The 16,763-nt window shown below is 43.6% G+C and overlaps 1 protein-coding gene across 1 annotated transcript in view; it reads left to right on the top strand.

Annotated features, from left to right (window-relative positions):
• The window catches only part of WWOX (WW domain containing oxidoreductase), a 246,126-nt gene that overhangs the window by 212,901 nt on the left and 16,462 nt on the right, over positions 1-16,763 (top strand). The window contains exon 6 of the mRNA XM_087827213.1: positions 2,658-2,746. Coding sequence (XP_087683339.1) covers positions 2,658-2,746 — 89 coding nt within the window. The remainder of the gene's footprint in view (positions 1-2,657; positions 2,747-16,763) is intronic.

The following is a 16,763-nucleotide window of genomic DNA, read 5'->3' as shown; positions in this document are numbered from 1 at the left end:
CTCCGTGCTTTATTTTAAAGTGAAAGTGGGGGACCAACAGACAGCCTACCGACTGTCAGGTACACACAGAGAAGCATGTAAGGGCCTGCTCGGCCGTGCCATCATTATCATTGGGAAATTGCTTTGGGGTCACCATCTGGGAATGCTCTCCCTGTTTTATGGCGGATTTATGTACGTGCACTTTTATACTATCCCGTGGGGCTTTTGTGGGGGCTTGGCCGAGAGGAACAATTTCGACCACTCCTTCCCCAACAGGATGAACACCTGACTCTCCTCGTGGGGTGCAGTCAGCGTTCTGTCAGATCCTGTGCGTGGCCGTGGGAGCCATGCTCGGAGGGCGTGAGGCTGGGGCCAGGGGAGGCAGGATGAGGGAAAGGCCACTTTATTGCTAACTCTGAATGTCAGGTCAGGTGGATGAGCATTTATGAGGCACGAGAATCTCCCAGGGGAATGAGTTAGCCTTTGACAGACTTCACACTCCGATCTTAACCTTCAGATATTGGTTATTCAGACAGAAAGCTTAGGTTTTCTGAGGGGTTTTGCTCTCATCTGGAGCCCGAGCTGTCTGCACAGGGTGCAGCCCCACTCAGGGCCCTTCACTTCTCCTGGTGCCAGTTTCCTGCTCTTTAGGGGGAGGGGCGTGGCCTTGCAAAGCGGGGCACCCTCCTGCCCGAACACCCCAGGTCTTAGGAAACCCTAAGAAGAACTGCGTTTCCGCTCTCCCCATTTCTTCCCCTCCTTCCGAAACCTGCCCGTTTGTGTGTCTGTCAATGTTCTCTGACGAACGTAAATCTACGTTGGCCAACACCTTTGCCACTGGTGAGCTGTTGGGTGTGGGGAGGTCATATGATCACTCTATGTCCGCTGTCCCCCAAACTGGGCTGTGACTAGACACAGCCTGGATCCTCCAGGACGTAACAGACCTAGCCTGCTGCGGTCCTCAGGGGGACCCTGCCTATCATTAGCACCATGTCACCCACCACGCTGCACGGGAGTCCACCCAAACCACCGTCGACTGCGGGCTGGCACCAGGGAAAGGATTTGGCACAGTAGACATGTCATCTCTTTCTAGTTAAATTTACCAAATACCTTGTCTCTTCCCAGCAGGATGTTAGGGGCCTTACACTGATCCTCACAATTCTGTGAGTACATCATTAATACTCGCCGTTTACAAATGAGGAAACTGAGTCTCGGAAATGTTACGCGGCCCCAAGTCAGCCTGCGTCCCAGCCGCCTCTGCCGGGTGTTTGTTACTCAAAGCTTGGGAGCTGGGTTAGAGCCCAGGACCTAGGCGGCCAAGATAAACGGCCCCAGATCCACTGAGCATCTCGGCACAGTTTGCATCTGTCCCCGAAAGAGACAATTCGGGTGGACGATGCTCTCCGCAGTGCTGTTTGCATCCCCTCCATAGCCTTAGAGGAATCCTGCTCTTCTTCTTGGTCTTACTTTAGCATCACCATCTAGATAAGAATTCCCAAGTTAAACACTTGTCCTATGGGGCTCTTCTTACCTGCACAGACAGGTGGCCTGGCATCCTGTTTTTGGAGGAGATAAGTCTAAGAAGTGATAGCACTGAATCTCACACCCTGGGGTCCAGGCAGACTTGAAAATGGGGAGTGCCCCGTCAACACAAGGCACGTCTGAGAGGCAACCCGGACCTTTCCAGAATTGTGCCTGGAGGCCGCCCAGAGTGTATCAGATTGACTCGAGGTCAATACTTGCTAACCCCACGTCTTACCTCTGTGATCTCTTACAAGATGCCACATTGAAAATTGGGAAAATGTAGCCCATTGCTCAGTTGTGAGGGTGAAATGAGATGGTGCAAGTAAATGCCCAGCCCAGGGTGGGCTCTGAATAGACAATAGCCAATATTAACATCACTGTGATTATCCGCATGTGCCTCGCCTGACTGTAGAGTTTTCTGGGTTACTAAACCAAGGGGATCTAGGTCAGTCATGATCCATCAGTATAAATGACTTTTGCCTGCTTTTGTACTTTCTCCATTGCTTTTCAGAGAGAGTGGAAGGGAAAGAGAGAGAGAGAGAGGGAGGGAGAGAAACATCAGTGTGAGAGAGACACATCGATTGTTTGCCTCCCGCACGAGCCCCAACCAGGGCCTGAGCCTACAACCGAGGTACATGTCCTTGGCCGGACTCAAACCCGAGACCCTTCCATCCGTGGGCCAACACTTTAACCACTCAGCCAAATCAGTTAGGGCCCTTTAACTTTTTGATACAGTCTTGGTGGAATCATTTCAAAACCTGGATGGCAGCTTTTGAGATTAAAATGCTGTCTGCTGAATCCTTGCCCCCGCCAGGCTGCGTCCTGGTGTTCCCCTATCGCACCAGTGTTTTTCAGGACGCAGACTGAGAGGAGATACGGGAGCCTGAAGACCCTCAGGCGCCTCTCCCGTGCGCTGCGTGAAGCGGCACAGCCCCCAGCCTGGAGTTTGAGCAGAGTCCCAGCCTGACATCCTCCCTAAACTTGGCAGTCAGAGCCCTGTTCTTCCATTCATTCCGATGATTTATATTCTCTCTGGGCGTCTAATATTAAACAGGGGAATTCCGACATGTTCCATAACACATTTACTGTAACTTGATACCATGAACTAAACTTGCTGTTATTTATCATCTCTCTTTTATTTTCTCTCATTCCAGCATAAAGCCAAGGTGGAAGCAATGACCCTGGACCTCGCTCTGCTCCGCAGCGTGCAGCATTTTGCTCAAGCGTTCAAGGCCAAGAATGTGTGAGTGTTCCAGTGGAGGGCTGTAGATCATAATATCTTACCATTGCAATGTCTTTATCAGATGAACATAATTGGGAGAATGCAAGGCTGTTGTGCTGTCTTGGCATCCAAGCAGGAGGCTCATTTATATTGGCCCTGCTGAGGTGCACCGTATTTTCTTGACTCTCATTATGATATGCGTCATCCATCTATTAACAGCTTCCCAGATAAAAAGAAAGGACACGATTAAAGCACTATTAAAAGTGGCTAATAAAAGCCAGATGATTGTAAGATGCATCCTGATTATAGACATTTTTCGCAGTCTGGGAGTCGAGGGAAAGTACATTTTAATTGCATTCGGGAAGAAACTGCAGCTACCCAGTACGGCAAGGGGGCTGGGAATCTGAGCCTGAGAAGAAGGTTCTACTGTTTTGCAAACCAGGGATGGTTTTACGTGGTGTGTGAACGTAGCTCCAAAAACATGGACTCTCATCGTGAAAAACATACTCCGCTCTTCATTCTTTCTTTTTGTAATCCTCACGCAAGGATATTTTCCCATTGTTTTTTCAGAGATAGTTGGAGAGAGGGAGAGAGAGAGAGAAACATCGATGTGAGAGAGACACATCAATTGGTTGCCTCCCGCATGCACCCCGAGGGTTGGGGATTGAGCCTGCAATATGCCCTCGGCTGGAATCGAACCCAGGACCTTTCAGTCCACGGGCTGATGCTCTAACCACTTAGCAAAACTGACGAGGGCTCCTTTCTTCGTTGTTTTCTGTCTTTCAACATGCCCGGAAGAGGAAGCCTCCGCTCGGGGCTGGCAAATTTTTAGGCCATCACGTGTTAACCTCTCTTTCTAACAGAGAGAGAGCAGGCCTCAAACCCAAGGCTGAGGCAAGCAGTGGTGGTTAGCTCCATTTTAATTGTGATATTTTGTTTCCAAGTGTTTATTTTTACAGTTCTCTCATATTTCTTAGGGCAGGCAATGCTGGCTTCTTATTTAACACAGTGGTTTAAATTTCATTAAAAAGTAACTTCATTTAATTTGTTTTCCAGTGGGTTGTATTAAACATGAGGATTAAGTTAATAATAGTACAGTTGGTGCCAAGGATAAGATAGTTCCACAAGTGGCACCCATGTGGCTGAATTTGGAGAACACTGATACTTGACAAGCTGTCTTTGGGTTCGACTCTGTTAGGATCATCAAACAGATGATGGATGTAGGGGAGGTGTCTTAAACCAAATATTCATATGGTACTATGGAGATCATAGGGCTGCTCAGTATCCAGTTTTTCTTGAGTCTCCCTTAAGTTCTCACTCAGCAGTTTTAGACTGTTAAGAAGTCTCTCTAAAGCCCTTTCAGGAGCGAGTGGCCTGAGTCCTTGAGGTTGAAGTACTGAGTTAGAGCCCTCAGTGAGAATTGCACTGTCCCCTTAAGTGCAGGCTGTGCAACCATAGGAATACTTGGATAACATCCCCAGCTTGCCCACAGGCCTGAGTGAGCCCTACTGTGTGTGCTCCCTGCAGTGTTTGGCAATGTTAGCTGCCGGCACTGGCCAGAGCTCTCAGAGAGCCTCAAGTCAGGATGCAGCAGTAACTTTTAAGACATCTGCTCACTATTTACAATAGCTAAGATCTGGAAACAGCCCAAGTGCTCATCAGTAGATGAGTGGATAAAAAAGCTGTGGGACATTCACACCATGGAATACTATGCAGCTGTAAAGAAGAAGGATCTCGTACCCTTTGGGACAGTATGGATGGACCTGGAGAGTGTTATGGTAAGTGAAATAAGCCAGGCAGAGAAGTACAAGTATCACATGATCTCACTCATGTATGGAATATAATGAACAAAGTAAACTGATGAACAAAATAGATCCAGAGACACAGAAGCATGAACAGACTGAGGGATCTCAGAGGGAAGGCGGGGGTGGGGGAGCAGGTGGGGAGAGATTAATCAAAGAACATATATGCATAAATGCGTAACCCATGGACACAGACAATAGTGTGGAGAAGGCTTGAGGGTGGGATGGATGCGGGGTGGAGGGGATCAATGGGAAAAAAGGGGGGGGGCATCAACTTTCAACAATAAAGATAAATTAAAAAAAAAGACATCTGCTCCCTTACACCTTTATCATTCATTTATCCACATGATCATTCACTTAACACACATGCAGTGGGGGTCTCCAAAGCCCCAGGCACTTTTCCAGGCTTTGGGAAGAAAGGGGTGACCCTCGAAGCCCAGTTATCCTGAAGCGAGCCGTCATCTCCATTGTCAGGAAGCACTGTTTTCTTGCGAATGGCTCACTCCTCCAACTAATGCTTTTGTGGTTGTTTGAAAGGGAATAATAATAACAACAGTAACCACAGTAGCAGCCAGAGCAGCTCATTCCTTGAGTGGGTATCATGGGCCTCACACTTAAGAACCCTTTGCATGCATTCTCTGATTTAATTCTCAAAGCAACCCTTTGCGGTAGGTGACACTTAGTATCTCTGTTATACAGATGCGGGATGGGTGGCCAAATGGTAGGGGCTCCCATCCAGGGCCGGGCTTCACCGCCATGCTGAACTGTCTTTCCTTTTACATGGGGTGGAAGCAGAGATCAGAGAAAGTGAGTGACTTTCACAGGGTCACTTGGCAGGTTGGTAGCAGATGTAGGATTTTCATCGAGTTCTGCCTCTTTTGCTCCCTCGCTGACACATGCTGCTCGAGCTGGAGCTTAGCTGCACTGCCTCCTTGCACTTCCTCCCATTCCGTGTCAGACCGCATTGGAAGTGAGCTGTGCTGCTGGAGGGAGCCAACTGTTACATAATAGCACCATCTTCCAAGTCTTAACAGGACCATTAGTTTTTAACCATTAAGTAGTTCAAAAATCATCAAATGCAACTGCCTTTTGTAATCACCAAGCCCCAACTTCTTGGAAGAAGCGATCACCCATTTTACCCTGATCTTAGATTTTAGCAAATGACTCTGAGTTTGTGTACTTCTAGGTTCAGAAACAAGGGTGATTTTCCTCTCGGCAAACCCTGTACCACAAACCTCTTTTTAGATGTCTCTCGAGAGTACAGTGTTTTGCATGTTTTTGAGAAATATTGTGGTGGCATAAATATGCACAAAAAAAAGTGAATGATTTCAACTTTTGAAATCCTGCCAAAGTGAAATCTCTCCAGGATAGACAGATGACAGTTTAGTACGTACAGGTCTTTAGATTCTGAGAACTGTCAGAAATGAATTTAAGTGCTGGTGACTGGGCTGCCAAAAAAACATGTGTAGCTCTATTCCTATAATCACCTCCCATCTTTAGACATTAAAATTTCCATGTGTGTAAAACATAATGACAAATGAAAGCAAAGGCTGCCAGTTCAGAGCCAGCCTCTTTTTGTGTGCTGGTGGACCAAGGAGAGGAAAAACCTTTACATTTAAATTCCATGTGGATGCCCCCATTTGATATTGTTTGAAGGCCTATGTGTGAGCACACCGGGAGTGTTTCAGGCTCCTTTCTCCTGCGTGTATCCCCTGGCTTCATGCTCCAGTTCGAGTGTGTTTCCCACACTGGGATACGCAGCATCTTGCGTAGACTGAGACCGAAAAAGGTAGAAACCGGTGAGAAGTGGAAACGTGGTGGAAGACTGGGCTCACTGTACCCCGGAGCCCCCTCCACCTGCCTTCTACTGGGAGGAGATGCAGATTCACCTATTCTGGGATATATTCTTCTTTTTCTCCATTTGGAGGTGGGAGGGAGCCATTTCAGAATGAAAAATGCTAAATGATTATACAAAATCACAGCATCTCATGAACTTTCTCTTTTATATTGTGCAAGGCAGTGTGCTAAGCACTTATGCATGGTGTCCGTCTTTAATTTCTTATGATAACCCTGGGCATTAGTCATTTTTATCTCTATTTTACAAATTGAAAGGCCTCAGCTTTTCAGAGAAAGAGTCTAAATGACTCTCCCTGGTTTAGCAAGTGGTGGATTCCGAAGCTTGGATCAGAGTCTGTTGGAACTCAGAGCGACGACTCTTTTTGTTAAGTCTCACACTCCAGTCCTATTTTTCATTGTGGATTTCTGTATTGGTAGTACTGCTGAGTAATATGTTACTTTGAAATCCAATGGCTTCAAACCATTGAAAACAATAAATATTTCTATTCTCTCTCCCTCTTTCAGTTTGTTTAAATCAGGATTCAAATAAGGTCAATGCATTTTAATCAGTAGGTTTTCCCTCAATTATTTTTCTGTAAAAAAAGTTAATGCAACATACAGGGTGGGGCAAAAGTAGGTTTACAGTTGTGTGTGTGGAAGATAATACAATAATTAATAATAATTGAGGAATAAACTATGTTTCCCATACTCACGGCTGTAAACCTACTTTTGCCCCACCCTGTATTTGCTGAAGGGCCCAGGCTGTCCTCTAGAGTTTCCTGTAGTCAGTATGAAAATGATTGCATACCTGGGCTGTCATTTAACTTCTTCTATTGTTGTCCATGTTTCCTGTGAAATGGTAGATAACTGTAGAGACTTGAACAGATTCCCATTTAATTTTTTTGGCAAGCATAGTTTGCAGGTGGTGGTGAAGTCTCCCAGAAAGAGGATGTGTGTGCCTGATTACTAAAGCCAGTTTTCTCAAGGCTCAGCACACCCTGACCAGCCCCTTCCCCTGCCCACTCTCTCCTTGTCTGCCACCTCCATGTTCATTTAGTTATTGTGTTCTCCACTCACCCTTCTGGGTGGTCAGCCCAGGGAGCCTCAGCCTGCTTCCAGACAGTTCTCCCAGGAGCTAGTGATGGCAGTGGTCAGCCACTGTGTTGCAGGTCAAGTTATTTTGGGCATTACTGGAAAGTTCCAAACCAAAGCCTGTGGTAAGTCTCAACCAAACCGAGTTTTGAAGGATATTTTTGTTTCATCTGCAATCCTGGATAACAGCCAGACTCCACACGGCCTGGCCGCGGAAGCATCCATCAGAGCATGAGTGCTGGGGCCCTTACCGATCATGCAGACCAAATACTGGGATTTCCTGTGATGGGCTCTGGAATATGTTGTTTGTGGTGATTTGGCCCATTTTCATCCCTAGTTCTATGCTTAGTTTACTGAGAAGCACCCATTTTGAATAGGGCCTGGAAGAATTCCACAGCTCCTAGAACTAGGGGCTCCGTAAATATTTTTTTTCATATGTTTTATAGTTTGAATTCCATATATTCCCCAAATAATGGATACCTGGATTCCAATTCTGGAATTTTAAAAGTTGGTGATGGAACGTAATATATAGCAAATTCATTGCATGGAACCCAGTTACCAGTTGGCTCCTCTAATACTGACCAAGGGCTTTGATTCATCATGGAAACTAATTGAAATTGATAGTAAGTTCATATTAACATAATACATGCAGTTCTAAAGGTTTCCAGAACTTCATTGTTGATCATAGATTTCTACTTTCTTTTCTCAACTTTCTGTCTCCAGCATAATTTAAAGAAATTAGACTTTCTTAATTAAAAAATAATAATATAGGATAGTGATGTTTAAAAGAAAAGAGTAAAAGATTAACCGTTTTCTATCCCCTCTTTACTTTTTAAACATTTGAGGGAGAAAAACCTTTAACAAATTTATTTATTTTCATTTTTTACTAAATTACTTTCAGGACTTGCACGTACTAATCCCAGATATAATATTCTTGGATTCCTGTTCCAAATTTTGCTGTCTCAAATCCTTCTATGGAAGTGGGTGGGCTATACATTATAAATAAGTTCCCAATTTTGAGGGATACATTACCCTGCAGACCAATGTGTAAATTATAGCTCAATCTTTCTTTCTCTTCTCAGTTCAACTTGAAGAATAATGTTTTAGCCAACATCTCTGCACTGCTCTTTGCTCAACATGAGAAATCCATTTCTGGTTTGCCTAACAGAGGATCATGTTGCTTTGCTTTTCTACACAGTGCGAGAACTAAAAGGAAAGAAAAAACAGAGTAAGATTTTAGCTGTAATGAGCCCTCTAAGTCTAGATCTTAATTATGACTTTTTAAGGAAAAATTTTTAAAGTCTAAAAGTTAATTTTTTGCCATCCCATACATTTTCCATCTTAAGTTATTAAAAAAAAAATCATATTGTGAAACATTTAATATATTTAGAAACATCAGGGATGAGCGCTATCCTCACAGGTACATTTTTTTAAATCTCCTGAGAATTAACTCCTTTGGCGCCAATGGCTTTTATATAATTCTTTAAAACTATTTCTAAAATACATTATATACTGTCATTCCTTATTAAACAAAAATGCTAACTGGAAGTCATGGGATGCAGTACAGCGCTCAATACACTTTTTTGTAAAGCGCTAGAGAATATTTTAGGCTTTTCATGCCATAAGATCTCTCTTACAGTTAGTCAGCTCTGCCTTAGTAGCATGAAAGCTACATGGACAATATTTAAATGGATGAGTCTGACTGTGCTTCAATAAAACTTTATTATCAAAATATGTGATGGGCTGGATTTGCCAGAGGGCCGTAGTGTGCCAACCTCTGGTGTAGTGAACGGAAGACAGAGTTTTGGGATCAACTGAACTTGGATTTAAATCCCAGCTCTGCTACTTACGAGCTGTGTGGCCTCAGGCACACTCTTAGCATCTCTGGGTCTCACTTTCCAGATCTATATAAAGTAGATTATCACATACGCCTTTTAGGGTTGTTGAGGAGAATAGCCGTGATGTATGAAATAACCAGACACAGCTTGGTGCACTGTGTCTATGACTTACTAATATGTATTTGTTTATTATCTTGATCCTAACATGATTTGGGAAATTTTAAAGACTACACATAGTGTGATAAAATACAAATAAGGAATTTACTTAAACAGGGAAGGGGGCTAGAAGTAGACTAGTAAGAGGTGATCATAGAGGAGTCGTCTATCTCATAAGGTCTTTCACATTCATTAAAAATTGGGCCTAAGAATGAGCTTTGAGATTTGTGGCCATCAAGAGAAGAGGGGACATCAGCTTCACGTTACCCACGAGCGATAAGCATGACAAGAAACAAACAGAATAGGTTGTCACTGTAGTGATGCTCCACTGAGGATCGCAGAGCACTTATTACTCTACTGAGTACCCCCCCCCCCCCATTCATTGTTACTTAAAGCTGTAGACTTGAGACTACTTCAGTTCTCATTCAGAGTAAACGGAGAGACTGTTTTCTTGGCCTTTGTTACATCTGTTTCCCTGGCTTTAGGCAGCTTTTCCAGGTGATCAGAGTTACCTTAAAAGCCACCCGTTTTGAATAAGCGAGGTACAGTGGGACATATTAAAGATAATGACCTTGTGTACCCTGGGATGCCAAACTACTCCATGTGCCACCCTCTCCACTTCTTCTCTGTTTATTTTTAAAATTTCCCCTCCCCCTCATTATTTACTCAGTGCTTACAACAGCACCAGGAACTGAGCTGGACTCGGGGATTAAACCATCTCCATGGCTTAATGGAGTTGCCATCTCACTTCTCCGGCACCTTGTGTCTTTCTTGCAATAGTCATGAAGCTTAAGGACATCTTCATAACTCTGCATGACGGTGACCTTCAAAAACATATCCTTGATAGAGAGGAAAAATTATTCAATTAATTTAATTAAGGGCCACTTAGCAATTAAGTTTGTCAGAAAAAAAAAGTTTCCATGAGCCTTTTGCCATCATTAAAAGTCATCACTGCTAAGGAGTACATGAAAATGTGTTTGAATTAGCCACAGTGATGTTTGCAAAATAAACAGTTTTGATTCCCCAACAGAATTCAAAGTTCAGCCGTCACTATCATGTTTCGTAGAATCAAAGTGATGTATGTTAATTGAAGACACAAAAAAGCACTTCCCCTCCAGGAAGAATAAAAACCCATCTTTGGAGGGTAAATACGATTACGCCAAGGTTGCCTCCTCCCACACTCCTCATCCCACCAATGCATACATACATAAGCCGGTGTTATGTCTTTAGCGTTAGCAAAGAATATTAATTTTGTTACTGGTGTTCAGCAATGATCTCTTAAAGCACTGGACAAGAGCACAAGCCAGCAAACTTTTTCGAAAAGGATCAGATAAATATTTATATAAGTATCTTGTCTTTCTGAGCCAGATGATCTCTAGTAAGCACTTGGTCAGTCTTGAGTGCATCTTGAGAGTTGAATGAGACTATTGTAGTACAAAAGGAGTCTCTGATAAAGTGTAAAGGATGACTAGACATGGCTGCGTTCCAATAAAACTTTATTTAAAAATAAAAACAGGAAGTGGGTTGGATTTGGGATTTGGTCTGATGGTTGTGGTTTGGTAGTCCTTGGACTGGAACACAGTGTCTCTTGAAATGTAACTCATTTTATTAGCATCCTGTCTCACGATGAGAAATATATGCCATTTTTCTTAGAAAATGGTTTATGCTAGGACTGGTCAAGATAGATAAGTATATATAACCATTGTTGTGTGTGCATGGTCAATTTTAATTCTCTGTGGAAAGTGCTGTGATACTTCGAGGCTGAACAAAGAGATGAGTTTGAGTAGAACCGTGTGCCGTAGTGAGTTTGGGGAAGGCAGGTCAACCACCACAACTAAGTATTATTTATTTATAATGAATACACTAAAGTCCTAATTGGAACTTGGAACCATATAATGAAGATGATGATGGTGGTAATTATTAAAATTTATCACCTATTTATTATGTGCCATGCACAGTTAAACACATGCCATCCCATCTTATCCTCATGAGGACCCAGGGGGTAGGTCAAGAATGGTCCTGTCTTATGGTTCAGCCTAATACAATGATGAACCACATCTCATAGATCAAGAAATGGAGGCTTAAAAAGAGGTTCAGGACCTTGACCAAGGTTATTCTAGCTAGTTGGTAGCGAGACTAGAACTTAGTTCAAAATCTGCCCTCACACTCAGCTTAGACAGTAGTTTGGAGAATCAGAAAGATCCATCTCATTTGGGAAATGCGTCATGTAGGATGCGTTGCTCTGGAGGAAATTTGTCCCATAAATAGGATGGATGACCACCCTTGCCTACTAGGACGATTATTAAGTTCACTTCAAGGTTGAAGGAGATGCTTCTTCCAGCTGATTTTCTATCACCAAGAAGAAATTGTTTTTCTGAAATATGTGTAAAAGCGGTTAAACTAGCCCAACAGGAGAGAGGCTCATCCCCTCCATTAAGGTGCTCAGACTGTTTCCCACCAGATATCTAGAAGGCGTCCCTCCACGGAGTCTGTTTAAGCGGAAATGGCAGCTATTTACTCTTGTTTGCAGTCGAATTTATACATTTACTCCGCATGTCAGTGTTCATTTCCCTTTTTTCCTACTTGTCTTCATAATGATGCTGATCAGCTAGACAGGAGAAGACCAAAGGGTCATTTTGCTATTCACACATCTGAGCTGCCAGAGTGATTGCTCTCAAATGCAGACTCCTGCCTGACACTGTCCTGTGGAAAACCCTTTGGCGAGATCTTGCAAAGGCTGTACTTGCTGGCGTGGCCTCTGGGATATGGCTCCTTACCCACCTTCATGTATAGCCATGTCCTCCCAACCCTGTGCCCCTGTACTTCACCTCACACAGAGCTGCCTCGGAGTTCTGCCTCCTGACTGGGCCACACCCCTCCGGCCTGTCCCCTGGATGGCTTTCTCACGTCCTCTACAGGGCCTGCCTCGTTCCCTCCTCTTTCCTCTACACAGTGGTTCAACTGGCAGGTCACTTCTTGGGTCATCGACCACACGCCCAATCATGGTGCTTGGAATGCTTTGGGGATGCTTTTTTCTATATTGATTTTTCTTTGTTAGACTGAGCACCAGAGAAGCAGAAACCTGGGCTAATTCATCTAAGTCCTAGCTTTGAATCTCTGTTCCACAGCTTACTAAGATGGTGACCTTGGCAAATGCCTCAGTCTCTCTGAGCCTCAGTTTCTTCATCGCTGAAAGTGAGAGAGGATGGTAATAGCCCTGTGGAGTGGTTGAGAAGATTAAATAATGTAATTAATGCTATTAAAACATAGTGCCTGATACCTAATAAACAGTTAAGAAACTTTAGCTTGTATCATTGTTATTTTCACTAGCATCATCCTTTGCAACTCTTACCTTTAATGTCTTATTGTTAGCTCAAGGAAGGGTGTGGATGGACATGGGCGGATGGATGAGGGGAAGAATGGGTTGGAGAGAGGGAAGGAAGGAGGGAGGGCAAACACAGAAACAGTTAAACTTAGTGGCCAAACTTTTCTTTTAGGGTATCAGTTCTCAGCCATTTAAAGTTCTTGAATCAGTACCTCTTTGGGTAGCATGGAGGTTATATGTTTATGGATCTTAGAAAACAAATTTTGAAGTAATCAAATGTATAATAGTTATTTTAGGCACATACCACAAATGTTCCCTTCTAGGAATCTGTGAACACATTTATCCACTAGGAGCCACGGCTTCCCCGCTGGGGCCTGGGCCGTGTGAACAAACTAGCCTGGCATTGCTTGGCTTGGATAGGGGCTGCCACCTCTGAGCCCTGCCCAGCCTGCCCTTTGGCCTTCACTGAGACCACCTACACAGCCATTGGCGCAGCAAATCTGTGATGTTAGGGTTAACATTTGGTTACTCTCAGAGAATTCTTGGTTTATGCAAGACTTGGGAAAAGCGTTTCAGCCTCTGTGGTTCAGAATTATATTTCCCAAGTTGGCCCACGAATGCAGCTTGGTTTTTCTCCTTGTACCATCTAACCACCCCTATTGTCACACTGGAGTTCTACTTTTACATAATTGACATGTTGGGAAGCTTGTGCTTAAACCACACTGAAATCACATTTTAATAACGTGGGAGCCATCTCCCCCCCCCCCCCCATAAATTGTTGAGAAGCTAATTCTTGTCAGCCTAAAAACTTGAATATACGTTTGAGATAAATCACCGGTGCTACACTGTGGCAGCCTGCTGAAAATCCCCGAGGAAGATTATATTTTTAGTTGAACTGCTTGTCACTGCACTGTGTTTTTAATACTATGAGTCCTTTCTTTTCTTCATTTTGTAAGAACCTACTCAGTACCTTGTCATTTAGAAAAAATATAAACAGATCCTCTCAATTAGCAGCAAAGTCCTTCGGTTTGCCTTTCAAGCTCAGACTGCTGTTACAGCTCCGTCACCAGCTCAGAATCAAAACGGCGTTTGAGCTGACATTACGCAGTAATTGATAACCAAAAACAGAAAGAAGAAAGAAACGTTTCTGTTGGTCTCAGAAGTATAAGTAATGGGTAAGCTCACAAACAGCACAGCTTTGGGAAACGCATCTTGGCAGAATGTGTCCTGCCTAAAAGGACTGCAGTGCCTGAAGTTCCCCCATCAGCTCCCCAAACTCTCAAGGGACTGTCTCTTGGGGACAGTGGCTCTCAACTTGTCCATGCTGTCGCAGCAGCCTGGGATTATTGTAAGTCACTGGTGCCTGGCTGCTCCCCCCAGACTTTCTGATGTAAGTGTTCTGGGGCGTGCGCCGAGCATTTGGACTTTCGGAAGCTCCCCGGGTGATCTTCACGTGCTGCTGTGTGGGGCGCTGAGCACAGCCCAGCCAGCAGGCCTCGAGTCCTGGTTCCTCTGCCCATTCGTCGGTTGATGAACTCTGCGCTGTTTATACTTTTTGGCTATTATGAATAATGCTGCCATGATCATTCATGTACAGGTTTTTATCTAGATATACATTGTAATTTCTCTTGAGCATATGCTGGATCGTATAGTAACTTTCTGTTTAGGTTTTTATCAAGATATACATTGTAATTTCTCTTGAGCATATGCTGGATCGTATAGTAACTTTCTGTTTAACTTTCTGAGGAACCGTCAAACTCTTTTCCGCAGCTGCGTGCACTATTTTACATTCCCACTAGCAGTACCTGGGGATCCCAGGTTCTCCACGTCCTTGCCAACACCTGTTGTGGTCCTTTTTTTGACTTAAATTACGGCCGTCCTTCATTATAGCCACGGAGTCAGTATGAAGCGGTTTTGTTACATGTGTGTTTTTGTATTCAGACATGTCTTTTTCTTCATACTGAGTATGCTGTGGGCACTTTTTCATGGTATTAGATATATTTCTCTAATTTGAATGTAAACTTATCTTGAATTTTGGGCTGCTAAGTTCTAATTTTTTGTTACACTATGATCATTCCGCACATACTTCCTTTTGGATCTCTTGTTTTCTTAGGATCGGTTCCTACAAGAGGGGTTTCTGAGCCAAAGCATATGGATATCTTTTAATCATCTATGAAACCAAATCACCCTCCAGAAAGGTTACACGTAACTTTTTCTCACCCCTTCCTCAAAAACTAGGCAGTAGTATTAAGATCTGAAGCATGAGTTGTACAACTTGCATTTATTAATTCAAGTCCAATGTTTATTGCAAAATGCAAGATTTCTGTTTATGAGTCATCAGAGTTCTTTTCTCAGTTGCTTTTCAAATCATCTGAGGCCATGGCAGCCATGGAGAGGAGAAACCACTTCCTGGCAGCGACAGAAGAGAAATCTTAGGTTTTCTTCCACTGGTGAGGAAGCGTGGGATTGCTCAGTGGCACTGAGTAGTGAGGGAGTGGGCAGAGCACCGGACTGGGGGTCGGGAAGGACTGGCCGTCATTCAGCTCTTTTCATTTATCATTTCCCGGGTCATTCCTTGTCTTAGATGGTGGTGCCCTCGGCTCCTCCTGCTTGATTCATTTGCATAGAAGAAGCCCAGATCCTGAGTGTAACTCTGCTGATTTTTGGGGAACTTCCTCTGACCCGGCTTTGACACACACAGCAGGACTGGCCACCCTGTTAGAGGGAAGGCTTCACATTGATCTTAGACAAGAAGTAGCTATGGCCCGTAAAGACCCTGATACCAAAACAGATTTCAATCTCAGGCTCCTCAGCCCTGTCTGACCCTCAGGTGTCTTGGATCAAAGCAGATCTTTCTTCCTTCTTTCCCTTTCTTTGGGAGGGTTTCCAAGCTTAGCGCAGTTTTGCATCCGGTCCAGGGTTTTATTTACAGCCCCTTCTCTGCTAGCCTGGTGGAAGGGTGGGTTTGCTACTTAGCACCTGCTTGGGCAGGCAGCTCAACTGCAGCTTCTCCTCCTGCCTTTTATACTGTGCATGACTTCTTGGGGTGGTTTTTGATATGATCACATTTGCCTAATTCTATTTTGTTTTAAAAAGGTTTAAGTGCCTTTATGATTTTCAGGCAAATGTTAAACTTATTTATTTTGATATTATTTTGGAATTTATTTTGGTGCTATGTATAAATAATGCTATTTTATTTTTTAATCTAATGAAGCACATATGTTATCAATAGCTGCTCTAGTGAGGGGTGAGGGAACCCAGGTGGGAGCCACCTAACTCATTCTGAGAGTTTCAGTGTAGGATTCTCAGAGTCCAGGGATTTTTGTTTTTTTTAAATTGAGCAATAATTTATATACTACAAATTCATCTCTTTAACGTGCATAATTCAGTGGCTTTTAGTGTAGTCACAGAGTTGTACAACCATCACCACTGATTCCAGGACATTAGCATCACTCCAAGAAGAAAACCCCATACCTGTACCCATTAGAGGTCATTCCCTATCTTTCTCCCACCCCCTCCAGCCCTAGGCAGCCACTAACCTACTTTCTGTCTCCTCTGATTGGCCTATTCTAGACATTTCAGATGAATGGAATCATACAATACGTCTTCTTTTATGTCTGCCTTCTCTCTTTTTTTAAAAATTTTAATTTATTGATTTGAGAGAGAGAGGAAGAGATTGAGAGAGGGAGAGAAACATCAATTTGTTGTTCCACTTATTTATGCATTCATTAGTTGAGTCTTGTATATGTCCAGACGACCGGGGTTCAAACCTGAAACCTCGGCATATTGGGATGATGTGCTAACCACTAGGCAACCTGACCAGGGCTGTGTCTGGTTTCTTTCACCTGACAATGTCTTCAAGGTTCATCCATGTTGTAGCCTGTGTCAGTGCTTCATTGCTTTTTATAGCTGAATAATATCCCATTGTGTGGACAGACCACACTTTGTCTGTTCATCAGTTGATGGACTTTTAGGTTATTTCCACTTTT

The sequence above is a fragment of the Miniopterus natalensis genome, chromosome 18, assembly GCF_054644295.1.
Source record: "Miniopterus natalensis isolate mMinNat1 chromosome 18, mMinNat1.hap1, whole genome shotgun sequence".
Lineage (NCBI taxonomy): Eukaryota > Metazoa > Chordata > Mammalia > Chiroptera > Miniopteridae > Miniopterus > Miniopterus natalensis.
The sequence above is the reverse complement of the archived record's forward strand: the minus strand, read 5'-3'. Positions and strand labels throughout refer to the sequence as shown.